The sequence below is a fragment of the Otolemur garnettii genome, unplaced genomic scaffold (assembly GCF_000181295.1).
Source record: "Otolemur garnettii isolate 467f Iridium unplaced genomic scaffold, OtoGar3 scaffold00035, whole genome shotgun sequence".
Taxonomy (NCBI): domain Eukaryota; kingdom Metazoa; phylum Chordata; class Mammalia; order Primates; family Galagidae; genus Otolemur; species Otolemur garnettii.
Genome location: NW_003852430.1, coordinates 2,613,654 through 2,633,953, shown reverse-complemented (window position 1 = coordinate 2,633,953; position 20,300 = coordinate 2,613,654). Strand labels below are relative to the sequence as shown.

The following is a 20,300-nucleotide window of genomic DNA, read 5'->3' as shown; positions in this document are numbered from 1 at the left end:
GGCCCTGTTCCCTGTACGGTCTGCACACAGGGACTGCAGGCTGGGCCAACCATTCTCCCCAACACACTGCAGCCTGGGGGGACATGGACTCATACCTTCTCTGTTTCTCTTGGGTGAGTATCTCAGCTGCAAGTCAGAAAATAGACTAAAAATACATATATTCCTGCTTTCCAGAGGAGTTAATAACACATTTTTTTGTTTATTCTGGTACCTTCTGTACACTACCGAATAAAAATAACCAACAGGAGAAACCACAGCCCTGCTGGTCCACATCTCTATGTTCCCTTTAGGGCTACCTCCCCCAGAAATAAAAAGCCTGTGGGTATTATGCATACCAACGGTACAAGGATAAAGCAAATGAATAACCAAACTGTGAGCCTCTCATTTCCAGCTATATCTATCCAGTTTGAGCAATCCATCCTGAAGTGACCTTCCGGGCTTTCGAACTGCTCCAGGAATTGCTTTGTCAAATTTATTTAATACTTAAGCGTGGCCCACAGATTAATATAACAACTTACCCTGTGGCTAGTTACTTCTTACAACAATGAATGGTTCATCTGTTTGCTATCTCTTAGAAGAATTTTTAGTTTTAAACACAATTTTAAAAAATGTTAAAAGTTATATATCAATGGAGAACATAGTCAGTGAAAAAAATCTAAGCAATACGAGAATACAGTATGAAATGAAAGTTCCTCCCCTCCTTCCCTGCTGGTACTCTCAAGTCTCCCAGCTCCTTTAGGGGAGCTCTAATTAAGACTGTGGTGTAAGACACAGGTAACTGTTTTATTAGAAAACAAAGTGAGAATCCTATATATTGTTCAACACTTGCTCTCTTCACTCATTACTGTGGTCCCCTTCGATCTCACCACACAAAGAAATATTCTTTGGTTAGTATTCCACAGTATGGCTGTTAATATTTAAATTTAATTCTTTGGATTAGGTAATACAAATATACATAGCATAAACTTCAAAGGTATAAATGATTTCCCAATTGTTTCCAGCATTCAGTACATGTTAAATCTACTAAACATAGAATATAACACAATAACTCAGAAAATGCAGGGAAGGCTATGTTAACCAGTTTCATGAAAGTATTTCAAATTGTTTATAAAACACAGCACAATGTACCCCATAATTGCATTAATGTACACAGCTATGATTTAATTTAAAAAAAAGAAAGAAAGAAAGTTCTCCAAATACCCAATTTTATGTACTTGGTGGATAGTCTTATGGAGAGAGAATCTAGGACAGTGACTTTTAGCCGGTGTGCCATGACAGCATCTTAGGTATACCATAAGTTTTCTGTTTTTTTTTTTGTTGGGGATTCATTGAGGGCACCGTGAAAATTTTTAAAGATCATTAATTATTTTCAAAATAGGCTCAAAGCACACTGAGTATATTCTCTTTTTTACTTTGCTATTGGATCAACATAATTTAAGTGTGATGTGAAAGTTTACCTATGGGTTCAAGGGTACCGTTAGATTAAAAAAAAAAAAAAGGTTGAAAAACATAGGTCTAAGAGTCAAGGTCCATGCTCAGTGCCCTTGGGTAACTGATGATGTCGGACCTTCTTTACTGTCACAGGGAGTTTAATACTTTGTTTCCAAGTGGTACTTTTATAGTCATTCTTGCTATAATTTATCCTATCAAACTTGTAAAAGAAAGTTTCTAGAAACTAATAGTGTAGTCTCCTGCTCCACTGTGCTATTTTTATATGCCTCAGAAATGAGGCAGAAACTTCTGTTGTATTCGGAATGATTTCCTACAGTGTGACATTTCTGTAAGCTAAAAGGCTGACAAGCTAGCCTTTTTTTTTATTAGTTTCTATACTGATATTTTAAATAAGTAGTGATTAAATATTTTAATAGGCTTAAAATTTGGCTATGAAGCTATATATACATGGGCTAAACGACATGCTGAACTGACTCAGATGACAGCTATGTAACTTGACTTTTTAATTGGGTTTTCTCTACCTTAGCCCAAGCACAATGAAAATTTAACTTTTGCCAGACACAGTAGCTCACGCCTGTAATCCTAGCACTTTGGGAAGCTGAGGCAGGTGGATTGCCTGAGCTCAGGAGTTTGAGACCAGCCTGAGCGAGAGCAAGACCCCTGTCTCTAAAAATATCTAGGCGTTGTGGCAGGTGCGTATAATACCAGCTACTTAGGAGGCTGAGGCAAAACGATCACTTGAGCCCAAGAGTTTGAGGTTGCTGTGAGCTATGAATTCACAGTACTCTACTGAGGGTGACAAAGACTCTGTCTCAAATGAAAAAAAATTGTATATGTATATATATACCCCCCCACACACACACACATATTTAACTTTCTCTTCTTCTGTAACAAAAGAAGAGAATGGGGACTTCATTCATGGGAAAAATAGTTGTTAGACATCAGAGGCATCTTTTTGCCCAAGAATTAATGATACAAATTTATGTTCACTGAGTTTCCACTGCTAGAGGTGAAAGGTCAGGAAAGGAGATGTCGGGGACAGATCATCTCACAAAGAAACATTTAAAATCAAACCCTCCAAGAGAGTAAAGAAGGTGTCCTGTATCATCTGGGGGGATGAAACACAGACTTCCTTAATTCTTAGATCAGTGTTTTTCAACCCTTTTTATCTCCCAGACCACTTGAACCCATAGTTAAACTTCCAAGGAAATGTTTAGAGTCACTGAGTTTCTACTGCTGGAGGTGAAAGGTCAGGAAAAGAGACACTGGTGACCAGATCATCTCAGAAAGAAAGAAGCATTTTAGACAACAAAAAGAAGAAAAAAGTAGCTTAGGTGTAATTCTGAGGAAAAGTAACAGAACCTACCAGAGATTCCACAGGAAGAAGCTATGGAGAACAGAAGCAGCAAGATTTCATGAGCGATCATGCCCCAGGAACATGGAAATGGCAACGCAAGGTAGGTGAGGGATTTGATTCTCCTCCCTCACACCTCTGGCATACTGCAGACTCACGAACTGCTGGAGAGCTTCTCTACCCTCATGAACCCAATAGCTTCTGTCTCAGTGAGCAAAGCACCAGGCTGCCAGCCCCCTCAGGGCCACCCCTGTCCCCCAACAGAGCCAAGGCAGCTGGTGCCATAATGAGTCACCACTCACTGTGCGCCTTTGTCCTCCCCAGGGAGCTCCAGCCCTTCAGTTCTCTTGTCACTGGTCACCACACAAGCACCTCCTAACTCCTGCCCAGATTGTGGTGGCCACAGGGGACCAGCGTGCCAGCTCTCCTTCACCAAGACACTTTTCCTCCCCCTCTCCCACCCATTACTGCTGAGTGTCATGGGTGTCCCAAGGGACAACTGAGCCAGGGGTCTCAGGAACAGCTGCTCGCCCCTGATTACGAGTCCACTACTTCAAGCTTCCACAGAGAGTGGACTCACACTATTCCTCTTGAAGATCTGCCACAGACTGTAGAAACTGTGAGCCCACTGGCTCTCCTTGATGCAGCTTGCCTGGCTGCTCCAGTGGAGCAGGGCATACTCTGAAGGGGAGAGACATGAAGCTTGACTGAGCACTCCAGGGTCAACTCAGGGCCAGCACACTTCTCCCTGGCATAGTGACTGAAATTAGGGGGCAGGGGACAGGCCCTCGGGCCAGATCCCATATCTCCAGGACTCAACTGTTTTGCCTGGGAGCATGGAGGGGAACTACTCTTGGAAGGTGAGGAAGTCCACACAGGAAGAACCAAGAGGAGAATGTAGTATGGGGTCCCAGCCACAGTGCACTGGTGGAGCACCCCTCCCACATAGGACACCATGCTCTCAACCCAGGGCAAGATCCTAGACAGGGACTCTCCCAGCCTTTGGCACCTTTTCCAATGAGCTCAGTTAGTGTGGGGTTCTGCTTATGTCTGCTTCCAGACACTGGAAGGCAGGGTCAGCAAGGCAGGGCAGGAGAGAAGAGTGAAAAATCACTCCTGACAGCCAGACTGTGAATCTCAGACAGTCTGTTCTCCATGAGCAGACTTTCCAGCTTGGTGAGGCCACTTCATCCCCTCCCTGGTGACTTTCCACAGTGGCCTGGAAGCAGACCCTCAACTCCTGCCAATCTAGCCCTGCCCAGCCTTACTCCTCCACCTGCTGTGGTGGAGAATAAAGAGTCCCCTGTGTGCTCCAGGGCCATGCCCACCAGCTGGGGCAATGGAGTGGATCCACTGAGGGACTAGAGTCTGTCACAGGTCTCACAGCCAACACTGTGCTGGCTCTTTCCTATAAGTGCCATCCAGTGACAGGGAGAAACAATATGTCCAACCTATTACAGCATTTACTGACTCAATTACATAGGGTGTGTCTGACTCTTACCATAAGCACCACCTACTGACTTAGCAATTAAACTGGGCTTTCCAATATAATTCACACTGTTAAGAAGACCAGAATAGCTGGAGAAAGAGAAAAGATTTCGGAGGCTTCCATCTTCTCCTATCAACAAGAGACAGGAATCTTCCCATGCACAGGGTAAACCAGTGCTGCAGCCTACAAGCAAATAGCAACTGAGAAAACCACCACACTGAGAATGTCTGTAACCAAGACAACCATCCAGAACCCTGACCCCCATCAAAGCATCCACAAGCAAAGCTTAAGGCCCTTATCCAACATATGCTCTAAATACTCTTAAAGGGATAGGTAATGCCCCATCTAAACAAAAGAAAATCCCAAAGCAAGAAGCAACAGTTGCTCCAGATGAGAAAGAATTAGGGCAACAACTCCAGAATTATGAAAAATCAGAGTGAAAAGACACCCCTAAAGAGGCACACCAGCTTTCTAGCAATTAACTCCAACCAAATGAAAATAATGAAATAACAGATAAAGAATTTTAAATATAGATAAGGAAGCTCAATGATATCCAAGAAAAAATGGAAAACCAACTCAATGAAATCAGAAAATCAATTCAGGAAATGAATGAAAAATGTACTAAGTAGATAAATATATTTTACAAAAACAAATACAACTCCTGGAAATGAAAAATTAATTTAGTAACACAGTGGAAAGTTTCGAGAATAGGCTATACCAAGCAGAAGAAAGAATTTCTGGGCTTGAACACAACTCTTTAGAATTAATCCAGTAAATAAAAATAAAGAACAAAGAATTAAGAGGAATAGACAAAGCCTATGAGAAACATAAGATTATGTAAATTAGCCAAATATAAGAATCAAAGGTATCTCTAAGAGTAAAGAAAAAGCAAAATGCCTTAGAAAACCTGTTTAAGGCAATAATTGAGGAAAACTTCCCTTGTTTTGCTAGAGATTTAGACTCCCAAATTCAAGAAGCTCAATAAAGATCCGAAAGATTCATTGCAAAAAAGGACATCACCAGGGCATACAAGTCATCAGACTGACCAAAGGCAATACAACAGAGGAACTCCTATGAGCTCTGAGGCAAAAACATCAAGTAACTTAGAAAGGAAAACCCATCAGACTAACGACAGATTTCTCAAGAGAAACCTTACAAGCCAGGAAGAATGGAATCCTATCTTAAGTCTCCTTAAACAGAATAACTGCTAGCCAGGAATTATATATCCTAGAAAAGTCAGTTTCATAAATGAAGGAGAAATAAATTATTTCCCTGATAAGCAAACTTGCTGTACATGAAAAGCTCAAAAGTACATTATACATTCAACAGCACAATAGATACCACCAATTGGACCACCAATGTGAAAACACCCTGAAGTTATAGCTTATAGCTTTATAAAACAATAGCAAAAGAGGAAAAACAAGGCACCATCCAATGTTTTCAACAGCATCCCACATATAATATTAACACTCAACATGAGTGGTCTGAGTGCCTCATGTAAAAGACATAGACTGAATGGATGAAAAAGCACACCTAAGTGTTTGCTGTCTCCAAGAAACACATCTAAACCACAAGGATTCACACAAATTCAAGATAATGGGATAGAAAAAATATTCCAGATAAATGGAAACCAATAAGGAGCAAGTGTAGCCATTCTCATATCACAAAAAATAGACTTTAAATCAATAATGGCAAAAAAAGATAAAGATTGTCATTACATAATGGTAACACAACAATTCAACAAGAAGACATACAATTCTAAATATATATGTACCTAACACAGGAGCTCCTATTTTCACACCAAATTCTCCTAAATCAAAGCAAAGAAACAGTAATATCTTAATCTCCAGGGACTTTAACACTCAACTGACAGAATTCGACAGATCATCAAAACAGAAAGTGAATAAAGAATCACTGGACCTAAAGAAGATTCAAGAAGAAATGGACTTCACAAACATTCTCAGAACATTCTACTCCTAAACTACTAAATATACCTTTTTTCTCATCAACACCTGAGACATTTTCTAAGATTAGTATCTGAGGCCACAAAACAATTCTCAACAAATTCCAAATAAGCATACCATGTATCTTATCAGACTACAGTATAATAAAAGTGGCAATCAATTCCAAGAGAAGGACTCAAATCTACACAGTCATGGAAATTAACCTCCATCAATGATCCTGGGACCAATGAGGAGATTAAGAGGAGAATCAAAAGATTCCTCAAAATGAATGACAAGAGAGATAAGCTTATGAAATCTATGAGATACAGAAAAAAGGCAGCCTTAAGAGAAAAGTTCATAGCTTTACATGCGTATCTCAAAAAGACAGAAAAATCAGAAATGAACAGCCTAATGACACATCTCAAGGAACTATAGAAAGTACAAATCCAAAGCCAGCAGAAGAAAAGAAATAACAGCTCAGACAAGAACTAAAGGAAATGAAAACCAAAAATTGCAAATGATCAATGAAAGATAAAGTTGGTTTTTGAAAAGATAAACAAAATTGATAGATCACTAGCCATATTAATCAGAAATAGAAAAAGGACTCAAACTCAATCAGAAAGGAAAAAGGAGACGTTACAACTGGTAACACAGAAACACAAAATATCTGTGGATGCTATAAAACCTCTGTGCAAACAAATTAGAAGACCTAAAGGAAATGGATAAATTCTTGGGAACACACAAATTCTCAAGCCCGAATCAGGAAGAAATAGAAATCCTGAACAGATCAACAACAAGCCACAATATTGAAGCAGCAATAAAAAAAACTCTCCCCTAAAAATCCTTGGAGCAGATGAATTTACAGCCAAAATCTACCAGACCTACAAGCAGAACTGGTACCTACCCTACAGAAACTATTCTATAACATTGAGGAGGGAATCCTCCCTAACTCATATGAAGCCAACATCATGCTGATACTATAGCCAGGAAAGAAGACAACAAAAATAAAACTATGGCGCAATATCTCTTATGAACATAGATTAAAAATCCTCAACAAAATACTAGCAAGCCAAATGCAACAGCACATCAAAAGACAATCCAGTATGATCAAGTAGGTTTCATCCCCATAAATAAACATGATTCACTACATAACCAGAAAGAAAAACAAAGACCATATGATCATCTCAACAGATACAGAACAAGCATTCAATAAAATCCAATACCTCTTTATGGTAAAACTCTCAATAAACCAGGTATAAGATGGACATATCTCAAAATTATAAAAGCCTTAGATGTGTATGACAAACCTACAGCCAACATTATATGAAATGAAGAAAAGTTGAAAACATTCCCCCTAAGAACTGGAACAAGACAAGGGTGCCCAGTGTCATCAATCCTAATCTACATAGTACTGAGGGTCCCAGCCAGAACAATTAGGGAAGAGAAAGAAATAAATGGAATCCAAGGTGGGAAAGAGTAAATCAAACTATGTCTTTTTATGATGACATGATCTCACACTTAGAAAACACAAATGACTCCACCAAAAGAGTTCTGAAATTAATAAGTAAATTCAGTAAGGTCACAGGTTACAAAAATCAATGTAAACAAGTCAGTAGCATTTCTATTTTTTTTGAGACAAAGTCTCACTATATCACCCTTGGTAGAGTACTGTGCCATCACAGCTCACAGCAACCTCAGACTTTTGGGCTTAGGCGATTCTGTTGCCTCAGCCTCCCAAGTAGTTGGGACTACAGGCACCCACCACAACAGCCTGGCTATTTTTTTGTTGCAGCTGTCACTGTTGTTTAGCTGCCAGGGTCGGGTTCGAACTCACCAGCCTGAGTATATGTGGCCAGAACCCTACCCACTGAGCTATGGGTGTTGCCCTTAGTACCATTTCTATATACTAATAATAGTAAAGCTGAGAGTCACATCAAAGGACTCAATACCATTTACAATAGCTAAAAAGAATATAAAATACCTAGAAATATACTTAACCAAGGAGGTGAAAGATCTCTACAAAGAGAACCACAAAACATTGATGAAATAAATCACAGATGACATAAAGGGAAAAACATTCACTGCTCATGGACTGGTAGAATCAACATGCTTAAAATGCCCACAACACTCAAAGTTATTTATAGATTCAATGCAATCCCCATCACAATCTAGAAAAAATAATCCTAACTATCATTTGGAACAACAACAACAACAAACTCAAATAACCAACGCAATCTTAAGGAAAAAGAACAAATCTGGAGGCACATCACTTAACTTCAAATTATACTACAAGACCACAGTAACCAAAACAGCATGGTACTGATGGTCTAAAAGTCAGTTATACTTTTATACCATCAGTATATATATACAGTAACCAAAACAGCATGGTACTGATGGTTTAAAAGTCAGTTATCCTTTTATACCATCAGTATATCTCTATTCTGTTTCATTGGTCAGACCAATGGAACAGAATAGAGAACTCAGAATTCAGAAACAAAACCATCTACCTATGACCAACTGATCTTTGACAAAGTAGATAACATACACTAGAGAAAGAAAAGCCCTGTTCAACAAAATGGCTCTAAGAAAACTGAACAGTTACATACAGAAGAATGATATAGGACCCCTATGTCTTACCACATACAAAATTTAATTTAAGAGGACTAAAGAATTAAGCATAAGGCATGAAACCATAAAAATTCTAGAAAACTCAAGCAAAACTCTTCTAGACATTAGCCTAGGCAAAGAATTTATGACTAAGACACCATAGGCAAATATAGAAATAACAAAAATAAAGAAAAATTAAAAAGCTTCTGTACAGCAAAGGATATGATCAAGAATAAAGAGACAAGCTACAGAATAGAGAAAATATATGCAAGCTATACATCCATCAAAGGACTAATATCTAGATTCTACAAAGAATTCAAACAAATCAGCAAGAAAAAAATAATCCCACCAAAAAGTACAAAACACATGAATAGAAATTTTTCAAAAGAAAATAGACTTATGGCCAAAAAACATAGGCTCAACATCATTAATCACCAAGGAAGTACAACTTAAAACTACAATGACACACTACCATACCCCTCAGAGTGGCCATCATTAAAAAGTCAAAAAACAATAGTTGCTGATACAGATGCAGAGAGGAAGGAACGCTTATACACTGTTGGTGGGACTACAAATTAATACAACCTCTACGAAAAACAGTATGGTGATTCCTCAAAGAAAGAAACATAGACCTACCTTTAGATCCAGCAATCCCACTACTGGGTATCTACCTAAAGAAAATAAAGTCATTTTATCAAAAAGACTATGCTGGAATGTTTATTGCAGCACAATTCACAATTGCAAAGAGGTAGAATCAACCTAAGTGCCCGTAAATTCATGAATAAAGTAAATGAATGGATGGCATACAACTCAGACATAAAAAGGAATGAAATAATGTCTTTCGCAGCAATTTAGATGGAAGTGGAGACCACTATCCTAAATGAAGTATCCCAGGAGTTTGAGGTTGTAGTGAGCTATGATAATGCCATTACGTCCTAGCTGGGGCAATAGAGTGAAACTTTATCTCCAAAAAATAAAAATAAAAAAATAAAAAGAATATGAGTAACCAAGAAAGAGAGAGTGTGGAAGGAGATGTGTAGGATTAGAACTCACTTACTGGGTACAATGAACACTATTCTGGTGACAGGAACACAGAAAGCCCTGATGTAAGCATTATACATGCTATCTATGTAACAAAAACACTTATATCCCCTTAATTACTGTTTTGAGAAACAAAATAAATAAAAACAAATGAACCGCAACAACAACAAAAAAAATAGAATGGTACTTTCCAGAGGGTTGGGGTTAGGGTAGAAATGGGGATTTGTTCTTTAATGGATACAGACTTTCAGTTTTGCAAGAAAAGGTGGTTTTATGTTATATCTACTTTACCACCATTAAAAACCAAAACACCTCACAGAACAGCATCCTTAGAAAAACTTACAGAGAAAAAAAGACCAGGAAAGAAAGAACTGTCTTTCTCAAGCTGTAAAAGCTCAGTTCAGCAGAAATTGAAAATGCAACTGAAATTGATCCTGAGTTTCCAGCAACCAGTTAGTGGTCTTAAGAACCTATCCAGATGTCCTGAAAACATTCCCTTTAAAAAGGTGGGCATTCTATGAGGCCACAACTCACCTCTGGATTGCAGATGAGCACGGCTGGTTATTTCACCCTGCTGTCTACATTCTAGTAGTAAGAATGAAAAATGGTGGCCTGTGCCTGACCAAAGTGACCAGCTAAACAGCACTTAGGAGACAGTCCCCCAAAACTCTCTAGACTTCTGGCCTTTGCCATTTAAGATCACTGATCATCTTCCCTGATTGAACACTTTTTCTCCTCTATAACCATATCACACTTAGCACCAAATTTTTGAATTGTTTTTGGCAACGAAGCCTATGATGAAAGACCCTTTGCAGTAATCTGCTATTCATCCTGCAAATCTATCAGTGTTTTCGTCCCATAGACAAATATTCACCAGGCATCTATTATGTGCCAGGAGTGGGAAGGGACAAGGGACAGAATGACACAGAAACCAGAATACCTAACTACATAACTTCCAGCGTAGGAGGGTTACACACGTGTAAACAGGTAATTATGGTGCTGTGAGTGCTCCCAAGCGAAGGCTTCCTGGAGAAAACAACATACGTGTGAAGAAGAAGAGAGGCAGGAAGACAGAGAAGAGGGTACCCGACAGAAAGGACAGCTCGTGTGGGCCTGGCGGGAAGAGGATGCGTACACGGTATGCAGGGCTGAAATTTGTTCAGGGTGGCTCAAACAGACTTATAGTTCACCAGGTGAAGAACAGGCACATTCCAGAAACTGGTCAGCAGTCCAGTCCAACACAATCTCTGCTCCAGGCTGGAGAGACGGTGCCGCTGTGAGCTTGTGGATGCTAGCCTGGTGGGTGGGCTCTTAGCTTTTTTTGGATTAGGAATCATTTGGAGATTCTGACATTACCCGTGAAAATGTGTCTAAATACACAATTCTGTTTGTAATTTCAGGGGATTCAGAGTCACCAGCAGAGCATATTAAGGTTAAAATCTAGTTCAAGATAATTCAAGCTCATTTTGCAGAATAAGGCATTCTAAGGCTCAGGGTGACTTACAATAGCTAGGGGACACCTCCCTCCCACTGCCCCATTCTCAGGCCAGCACTCTCTCCCTTACATCGCTGTACTGTCACTCCAGAAGGCATTTCTATGGAGGTGTCCACTTGAACTTTAAAACGCCCCATGCTGTCCCTGACCTTCTCTACTCCTCCTGGCTCACACACTCCAACTCCCATGTTAAGAACTCTGTTGGACTAATTGGTTAGAGGGAGCAAAGGCAAGGCTGTGAAGATGCATGGCCAAGATTGGGGTGCATATATGTTAGTTTCTCTCAAGAAAAGCAAACCAGAAGATTCTTACCTGTTGCCTGCCACATCCAGAACATGAAGTTCTGTCGCCTGTGACATCTCCGCAGGTATCCGAGTTAGTCTGTTGTCGCGAACACAGAACACAGTGAGGCTGCTGCATCCACCAATCTACAGTGGGAAAGAATACACATCTTTTTACCAGTTTGGGGGTGAAGATGGAGTGGGAACAAAGTAATCTGTTTATCAAACAACATGAAAAGGATAAATAAACTTACACCGCACCATTTCAAGTCTCACTGATAACCAATAATGATTAATTTAAATTATACAAAACTATTTCATCAGTTTATAAATATTTCTGCATAATGCTAACCATACATGTTCTAAATTAAGATCATCAACAATACAATTCAAAAATTTCATTCTGAAAAGGAAGCCATTTTCAACTGCTGGTACCTAAACTACAGAAGTCCAGACAAATGTTATTTGGTAATACGAGAGTTTAACAATTCTTATTTTAGAAGTCAGGCCAAAGACGAGACTGATACACATACACAATTCAAGACCTGCCCATTTTATTAACGTCAGTGTTCTCCGTGTTCCAGTTGAGTACAGTAGCTTCCACCATACATCTTTTATTCCCTTTCACTCATTCACAAATGAGTTTGGTAAGTTCACTTTCCTTTCATAAATGCAAAATACCAACATTATCTTAGCAATAAGCAAATTTGGTAAATATATGTATTTATCTCCTCATCAACACATCATCGACCTGGGCATCCACACCCAATTTGATTCCTATTTTTTTCACAGTAAGTAATTCAAAGGTAACTGAGCTTTGTATGCGTCTGGTCTTCAAAAAAGAACATAAACACAAAAGAATTCAGTGATTCTCTTGAACAAACTGGCTGTGGTTTTTACAGTCGGGGAAGCTGAAGCGAGAGGGTGGAAAAAGAACTCGCTCCCAGACACAACATTCTGCAGGGCTCCACAAAGCACTGTGTTCTTCTTGGGCTCACTATCCCGCCTAAGACCAATCTCTGGAAAAGGCTCATGAAGGAACCTATTGATGCCTCTCTGACACATGGAAAAACACTACCCCAGAGCTTCCCACTTGAGAAGGAGCACGAGACTCAAATGGTCAATGATATACCCCTCAATCTATTTTCTGCCCTTTTCTATTTATACATGTGTCTAATGTAAGTATACAATATCCTAAAAAGCAGACTGCATATTTCTGATACTGCTCCATAACTGCCTTCATGAACAATCTTTTTATTTCCTCCCCTAAGAGTTAAATATTTCAAAATAATAGATTGAACCACTATATTTAACTATAATGGATATTAAAAATATATATACAAGAAAACGCTGACTAATATTTGTTTCTGGTCACGTGGAAAGGCTTTCAGAATGCCCCCTTTACTTCTCAGTACTCATTTATTCACATTTCCCATTTCAGCAAAGATAGTTTCTCACTGTACTCCAAAATATATCTTGTATTTTGGGTCTCACTATTTCTTACAGAAATACCTTTCTTTTTCTAAATCTCAGCAATCATTCAAAATTAGCTTAACATTCTCTATTCTACCATAAAGTCTTTCCAGAACCCTCTGACCTGATGATAAACTGCCCTCTGCATTTCTTTCATAATCATGATCTAAGCCTCTGCCTGCACAAAATACCTTGTACAGATCATTTGTGTAATCTGCACATGTTTACATGTAATCAAGGCACTTGGCATGTATAATACTCATCCTATCTAGCCACCGAATTTCTTATTTAAGTATACACACACTTTACTTACTGCGAAAGGCACTACTTAAAAGTTATCTGCTTCTCTGTATAGCAATGTAGACAGCAAAACTCTTTTTGCTAGTAAATGTCACCAGAGTAGCCTCTCTTAGGTTTTATGAACGTAAGGCCCCACTATAGTGCCCTAGAAGAGATGTGCAACCGGATCTTTTATGGGGCTGAGCATTTCTTTTCTACTTGGAAGAAAGAAAAGAAGTACTCATTTTCACTCAGTCGCCCAGGAGTATCATGGGAGGAAAGCAATCAAAACTCCTATCGTTTTGAGATTTGACATTCCCAGATTCTGACAAATTTAGATAATCCCATCAAAGACCTTCTCATGGTAGGACTGGGAAGGAAAACTCTAGGTCCCAGTAGGCCACCATCCCTGCCCCACGTAGAGGGGCTTTCACACGAGCCTGGGCTCAGTGTTGACCAAAGGACGATTCCCCCCACCCCCACCCCCGCGCCATGAGTACTTGGCAGAGGCTGGTCACCTTCAACCCTGCCATTCTGGCTTAGCTTTGAAGAGACAGAATGTATGTGGTATGTGTACCTCAAGGAGGTAAAACAGATAAAATCAGTTACTCAGATGATTATCCTAATGGGACAATAAGCTTCTGAGGGCACTGAGAGCTGGGAGTCCATTGTGATTCTGGATATCTTGTCATGAAACTATCCACTGCCCCAGCCACCTATAAGATATCTGTTTGGGGGACCTACTCCTATACCATGTGAATATATTCCATTTATATCATGTGCATATATCATTAATAAAAAAAATGAATTAAAGTGGGTCAGAGAATGCTATACAAGTTAACATCCCTTAAGCAGGTAGGAGAAAATATTGTAAATTTCCGATGGAATGTGTGAGCAGAGACTACTGTGTTTATAGTCTCATCAGGTTTGTTTTGCTTTTCGGGTTTTTTTTTTTTCTTTTTCCTTTCCTATTCTAATTTCACACCCATTTAAGATGTCAAGGGGTGGAAAGCAATTGTGTTCAAGAGCCTCCCAGGCCCTCTGGGCTGTCAAAGCAGGCAGTGTGACCTCCTGATCTCCATTGTCCACGGTTTTTGGAAAACAATGTCAACAAAGAGCGTGTGTTGTTGCCGAGTGTGCTGGAGAAGCCTTAATCACCACAAAGGCACATGCTGTCCCAGGCCAATGTTCACACAACAACGCACTATTTCCGAATCAGCCAGGAAGGGGTGGCACAGACCTCTTGTTGTTAGGAAAGATTATTGAGCGTTCAAAACCATCACTCAAAAGATGTTCATCACAGACATCAGAGCGGGATGCAAGGAAGGGAGTGGATGCTCTGAGGTCTTCCAGACTTAGGTTCCGTCACATGGTTTGTGGGTTTGGACGTGTTACCTCAACCAAAAGTAACAATAAGGATTAAATTAAATGAAACCACATATATAATTTAGTACCGATCATAGAATCTGGCCTATTGCTGCTGCCAAATAAATGTGGTGGCTATTCCTCAAGGGAGAATCCCAGATTCGAATGAGTATAATCGCCACCTGAGTACCTATGTTCTTTGGTGCAATCTCTTTCCTGAATTTACCTGAACGTCTTAAATAACTGTCTACTTAGCAGAGTGTGACAGTGACATTGTGTGAGAACAGTAGTAAAGAACCAACTTAATTTCAGGATCACATTATTCTCATCATTTATGTGTATTTTGGTTTTCCCTTTTGGGTTCAGGAGGAAGAGCAGGTTCCTCGGTGGATATCAGGATAAAACGTCTGTATCTCTTAGAAGTTCCGAGAGGCAGAGTCACTGTTTAAATGACTTGCTACCACTTATGCTGGAAGCTGGTATTTTTAAACCTCCCTTCAACCACATAATAGCTCCTTCCCAGAATACAAGGGGCTGGATTTGGATTCTCTGGGAATTACAGAATATAGCTGAGAACCTTTGTTTAGCTGTTCGTGACTCTCAATTCAAAATGATTTAAAAAAAACTGCTGGGCACAGAGCCGGGCAGCAGAGCATTAACCTCTGCTGGGGTCAGCTTTCACTGCATGTTAACTGCCTGCAGTTGTATCCGCCAGGGGAGCTAATCAAACAGAGTCAATGATTCAAAGAAAAGGCCTGTGTTAGGCTTTTTTAATAAGCAAAATCTGGCCAAAATATAATTTGAATAGAAATAATATGATGCATAATTTTAGAATCCTATCATCTGTGGCATATTATTCAAATATTCCCTATTTCATAACATTTTAAGAAATCATGTGGCTTTTGGATTCCCTGAATTTTGTGCCCAATGAAACTGTTTTTTCTGATTACAAAAAAGTAACTTATGTTGACTATAAAATAAAAACCATACATACACACACAGGAAAGCATGAGGAAAACAATCCTACCACAAGGGAATAATCAGTATTAACATTCTGAGGTACAATCTTCCAGTATTACTGCCATGCACTGGTGCTTATACAGATACGGTTCCAAGAAATTAGGGCAAATACCATGATTAGCATCTTTGTTCACCTATAAAATCAAGAATACTTTCCCATGTTATGTTTCCAAAAGGATTTTTGTTGACCACACAATTACTTCCTTCTACAGATTCATCACAAATTATGTAACAAACCGCCCACATTAGACAATGCTAGTCAGTTCTGCCACTTCTTTGCTGTGTGGTCCTGGACAACTTACTTATCCTCTCTCAGTCTTAGTTTCACAATCCGTTGGATACTGGTAAGGATTCATTTATACCTCATAGGATCTTTGTGAAAGTTAGGTCAGAATCAGTGGTACAGGTACTTGGCACACCTGCCTGTGTTAGCTTCCCCTGAACACGCATGGGTGGTGCCTGGAACATGCTAGCTGCTCCCGTGTATCACATGAAAAACGCTCTTGTGCCTCATTCTAAGTGTACACCTACAGGTGTTTTCTTAAGATGAATCCTGTAAGTGGAAGTGCAGAATCAAGGGTATGTATGTTCCTAGAGTTTCAGGTAATACTACCATATTCCCTTTCAGGAGTCCCATAATAATGTATACTTACTAGATAATACACACTTCCCTACATCCTTGCCAACATTTGGTATTACTCTTTTAATCTTGAAAACTTGATAAAACATTTTAATTAATATTTTTGTGAATACTGATGAGGCTGAAATTGTTCCACATTAATTTCCATTTCTGTGTTTTTCTGTGAGCCACTTCTTAGTTTCTGTAGGAGATTCTTTGTTTTAGTCTACTTTCCTATACTGGGTGCATCTTTTCCTCTATGATATGAAAGAACTTCTAATGGTGTAAGGATAGTTCTCTCTGGTTTTATATGTTGTAAATGTCTCCCCACCCCTCAGGCTGCCTTTGCCTTCTTGAAGATCAGAAATCTAAATTTCATACAGAAAATCCATCAGCTACTTCACTTATGACTTATTTCCACTTAATTTAGAAATCCCTTCTCCATCATGAAATCTGATAGTCAACTATACTTTATTCTAACATTTTTAGGTTCTATATCAGCTCTTTCATTAAGAACTAATTTTAGGATATAAAGTTACACTAGGAAACTGTAAATATTAGTAAGAAAGCAGAAAGCTATGGATAGAATCTATCAAATCTATTGCCATGGACATTTCTAAGTATCACAGTAATATTTTTAGGTAATTAATATTACCTGATAAAGAAAAGCTTTGATGAATAATCTGCAAATTCCCTCCCATTTGACTGGATAGTTGGGGTGGGGCATAGTTGGGGTCACTTTCATTTTGACTTAGTGGAGCCTAGAAAACTGAACTCTAAACTTGGACATTATGCTCAATTTTTCCCAGCCAGGGACTTTTTTTACAGTCAGTAATGTTTAAAGGTACGATTTGGCTGGAGGATTATTATGAAGTTTCCACCTCTCGTTCTCACCCATAATCACACACATCCCAACTCTCTGCCTATCCCTGAATCACACTACTACCCAGGCTCTTCCCCTGAATTCTTCCCTCCCCCCAAAACATGAGCTTTTAAGGGAATCTCCTTTTCCCAGAAGCATGTATACTTAAGCAAAAGGATGAGAAATAAAAGGCATTAAGTAAGTGGCTTAAAAAATCAGAAGCATGTCACATGTAGCAAATAGAGCCAATGAAACCTTTCATTTGAAACCTTCATTTGAAATTAAGAACAGAACTGTGCCAACGAACTGTGATTTAGTGAGAACAGATGAGCTACCGAGTGACGCCTTTCAGAATTTCTGAGTAACTTAAATTGAATTCACAGAAAAGCATTTTTTTGAGAGAATAATCTAAACAAATATAAAATACACAGAACAAAATAAGGTTCCCAAGCCATGCAGTCTTAAAATAAAAAAGTGTATTTAGAGGAAAATGTCCAATGTTTTACAATGAAGAACACACACAGAGCAGTCAGCCAGTCGGAATCTTCATGCATTGAGAAGCAAAATGGAAATCAGAGATGCAACTGTGGTCTGAACAATACTTACAAGGTAACAAGTTTACCTGACTTTTCTAAATTTCCAAGCAGCTAACAATTAAGAAAACAAGAGACATTCATTGATTTGCAAATGTTTACTACAAATAACAGCACAGAAAACAGACAGAATCTATTATTGTGACCCACACAGTACAAACATTTACCCTTCAACCATCTGGGGGGAAAAGTGCAAGCGAATGTTGCTATGAACTAAGGAGTTGTGACATAAAACTGACAACATAAAATACTACCATTTTTTTTTAAAGAGCCAAAATATAGGAAGAACTACATAGCACACCAATGCCAATGACAATTATTGCAACTATAGAGTTTGGAAATATGAATCGGATTGGTCAGCATTTTAGTTTAGATGTGTAAGTAATTTAATTGTTTAAGAGAAAGTAATAAATTTTTGAAAGAAAAGAATCGAATTAGGAAAATGCAGATTTGATCAAATGGCAGCAAGCTTGGGAGCAGAGCTGACACACACGAGCACAGGGCCCGCCACACGCACAGCACAGACACTTTGGCATGGACAGTGCTGCCCAGCCAGCATGACGCAGGGAGAGGTCGGGAGGCCCCTGTGGTTTGGCTGCTCAACCCCGGTGGTCAGAGGCCAGCACTCAGGCATTTCTGCTGGACACCAAACTGTGCTTCTTAGTAGAACTGGAGGCCTATGCTCATCACACCTCCGACTGTAGGAGCTGTGTGTAAGAGTGAAGGTGTGCCAGAGAAGATCACTTCCTAAAAATCCAAACATTCTCCACCAGGCAGGGAAAGGAAAAGGCAGACTTCATTCCTGTATAAAACTCCAGGTACCAGAAACCAATCATAACTTTGCATAAAATGGCCAAGACGTAACAGGTCAAATACTTTGAAGCTAGAAATGTTTTCACAATATTTTCACATCCTGAAAAGCTGTCCTAGTAAATTTAAGAGGACATACAGCATGAACCAGGTTTAACCCCTAATCAGAAACACTGAGTGTGTCATTCTTTTAAAGTGAAAAGAGGACTAAGGCAGAAATGATAGTGAACATTCTAAGAAAATAAATTTCTAAAGTTCTTGTCTAGGACTTGTTCCTGTAAAAGGAAGAATCAGAGGGACAGGGAAGCTGGGGACAGGTGGTGACACTTGCTGGGGAGATCAACATGAAACCTTAATGTGTTCTCCTCAGCCTCTGCCTCAGAAGTGGTCCTAAAATGTATTAATTTTCTAAAATGTCCAAACTAAAGATAATTGACCTTTCCTTATCAAATGAATGTCTTGCCTTACCCCAGGGTCACACAGATGAAAAAGCTGAGCTGGCTTTGCTTTACCTGAGATGCTGGGTTTTTACTGGCCAGTCCGAGAGCAGGGCGTGGCCGGCAGGAGACTCATTTTTGGAGCCTGGTGCTACCAACTCATAACTATGAGAGCCCTAATCAGGAAAACTTGTCACTAGCCTCAGTCTCCCCATCTGTAAAATGAGGAAATCATCAGGACTTCCAAACCTGTCGTGACGATTCAACAAGTACAACAAATACTCGAAAGCACCTGGTACAGTGCCTGGTGTCAGAAAGTAATGCGTCTTTTCTCCCTCTGTGGGTGTTATGTATGTGCCCAGGTTAACCTATACAGCCACTATTGGGCAAAGAGTAAAATTAATGTTCAGAGAATCAGCCCTGTATGTCATTGCTTAGAAACCGGAACCAATATGTTTTGATTTGCAGACTCTTAGTTGTGTACCGGTTTAACTGAGCCTTAAATTTTTCATTAGACACCAGTGTTCATATAAAGGGTGAGTCAGAGTATGGTCGCATTTATAATAAATATCCTCATGTGTCCGTTCAGGAATGCCAGCCACCCTACCCAGGGAGGAGCCTGGGACCACTGTGGGAAGAACTACAAGAGAAGGAAAGGAAAGGGGAAGCCACTCGGGGTCAGACACCCCGAGACGTGGCCCTAGGAAAGAAAGAACGTCTTGCGCTCTGGCTGGTCGGAGGGCAGCTTTGAAATCATTCCAAGATACATGTTAGAAAGGTTCAAAAGAGAAATGGGGAGAAAACTGCACCTGGCCAGTGATCACACCACAAGGAAATACTGCACCTTGTCAAGTGAGGACCCAGCAAAGGGGAAGGCTCACCAACAGCTCACTTGACGAGGGGAGTGGGGAAAGGCAGCTTAAACTTGGGTTTAAGTTGTATCGCTAATTTAAAAAAAATTAGCCTGGTATTACTCTTCTCCAATCGAGCTCTTTCAGTTCCCACCACGCTGGACACCTCCTTGTTTGATCTCCTGTGGGCTGCTGCTTGAGTGGCAACACTTCCACCTCCCTGGCCAGAATTCAAATGCCTCCATGTCCACACAACTACTCTCCAGAGGGGGTAGGGAAGAACACTACCTTTCCTCCTGCTTAGAACACTAATCCCCACTCTCCAACCC

General features: G+C 39.7%; 1 protein-coding gene across 1 annotated transcript in view; it reads right to left on the bottom strand.

Moving 5' to 3' along the window:
* The window catches only part of LRRC1 (leucine rich repeat containing 1), a 129,725-nt gene that overhangs the window by 6,866 nt on the left and 102,559 nt on the right, over window positions 1-20,300 (bottom strand). Inside the window, exon 11 of the mRNA XM_003789653.2 lies at window positions 11,694-11,809. Coding sequence (XP_003789701.1) covers window positions 11,694-11,809 — 116 coding nt within the window. The remainder of the gene's footprint in view (window positions 1-11,693; window positions 11,810-20,300) is intronic.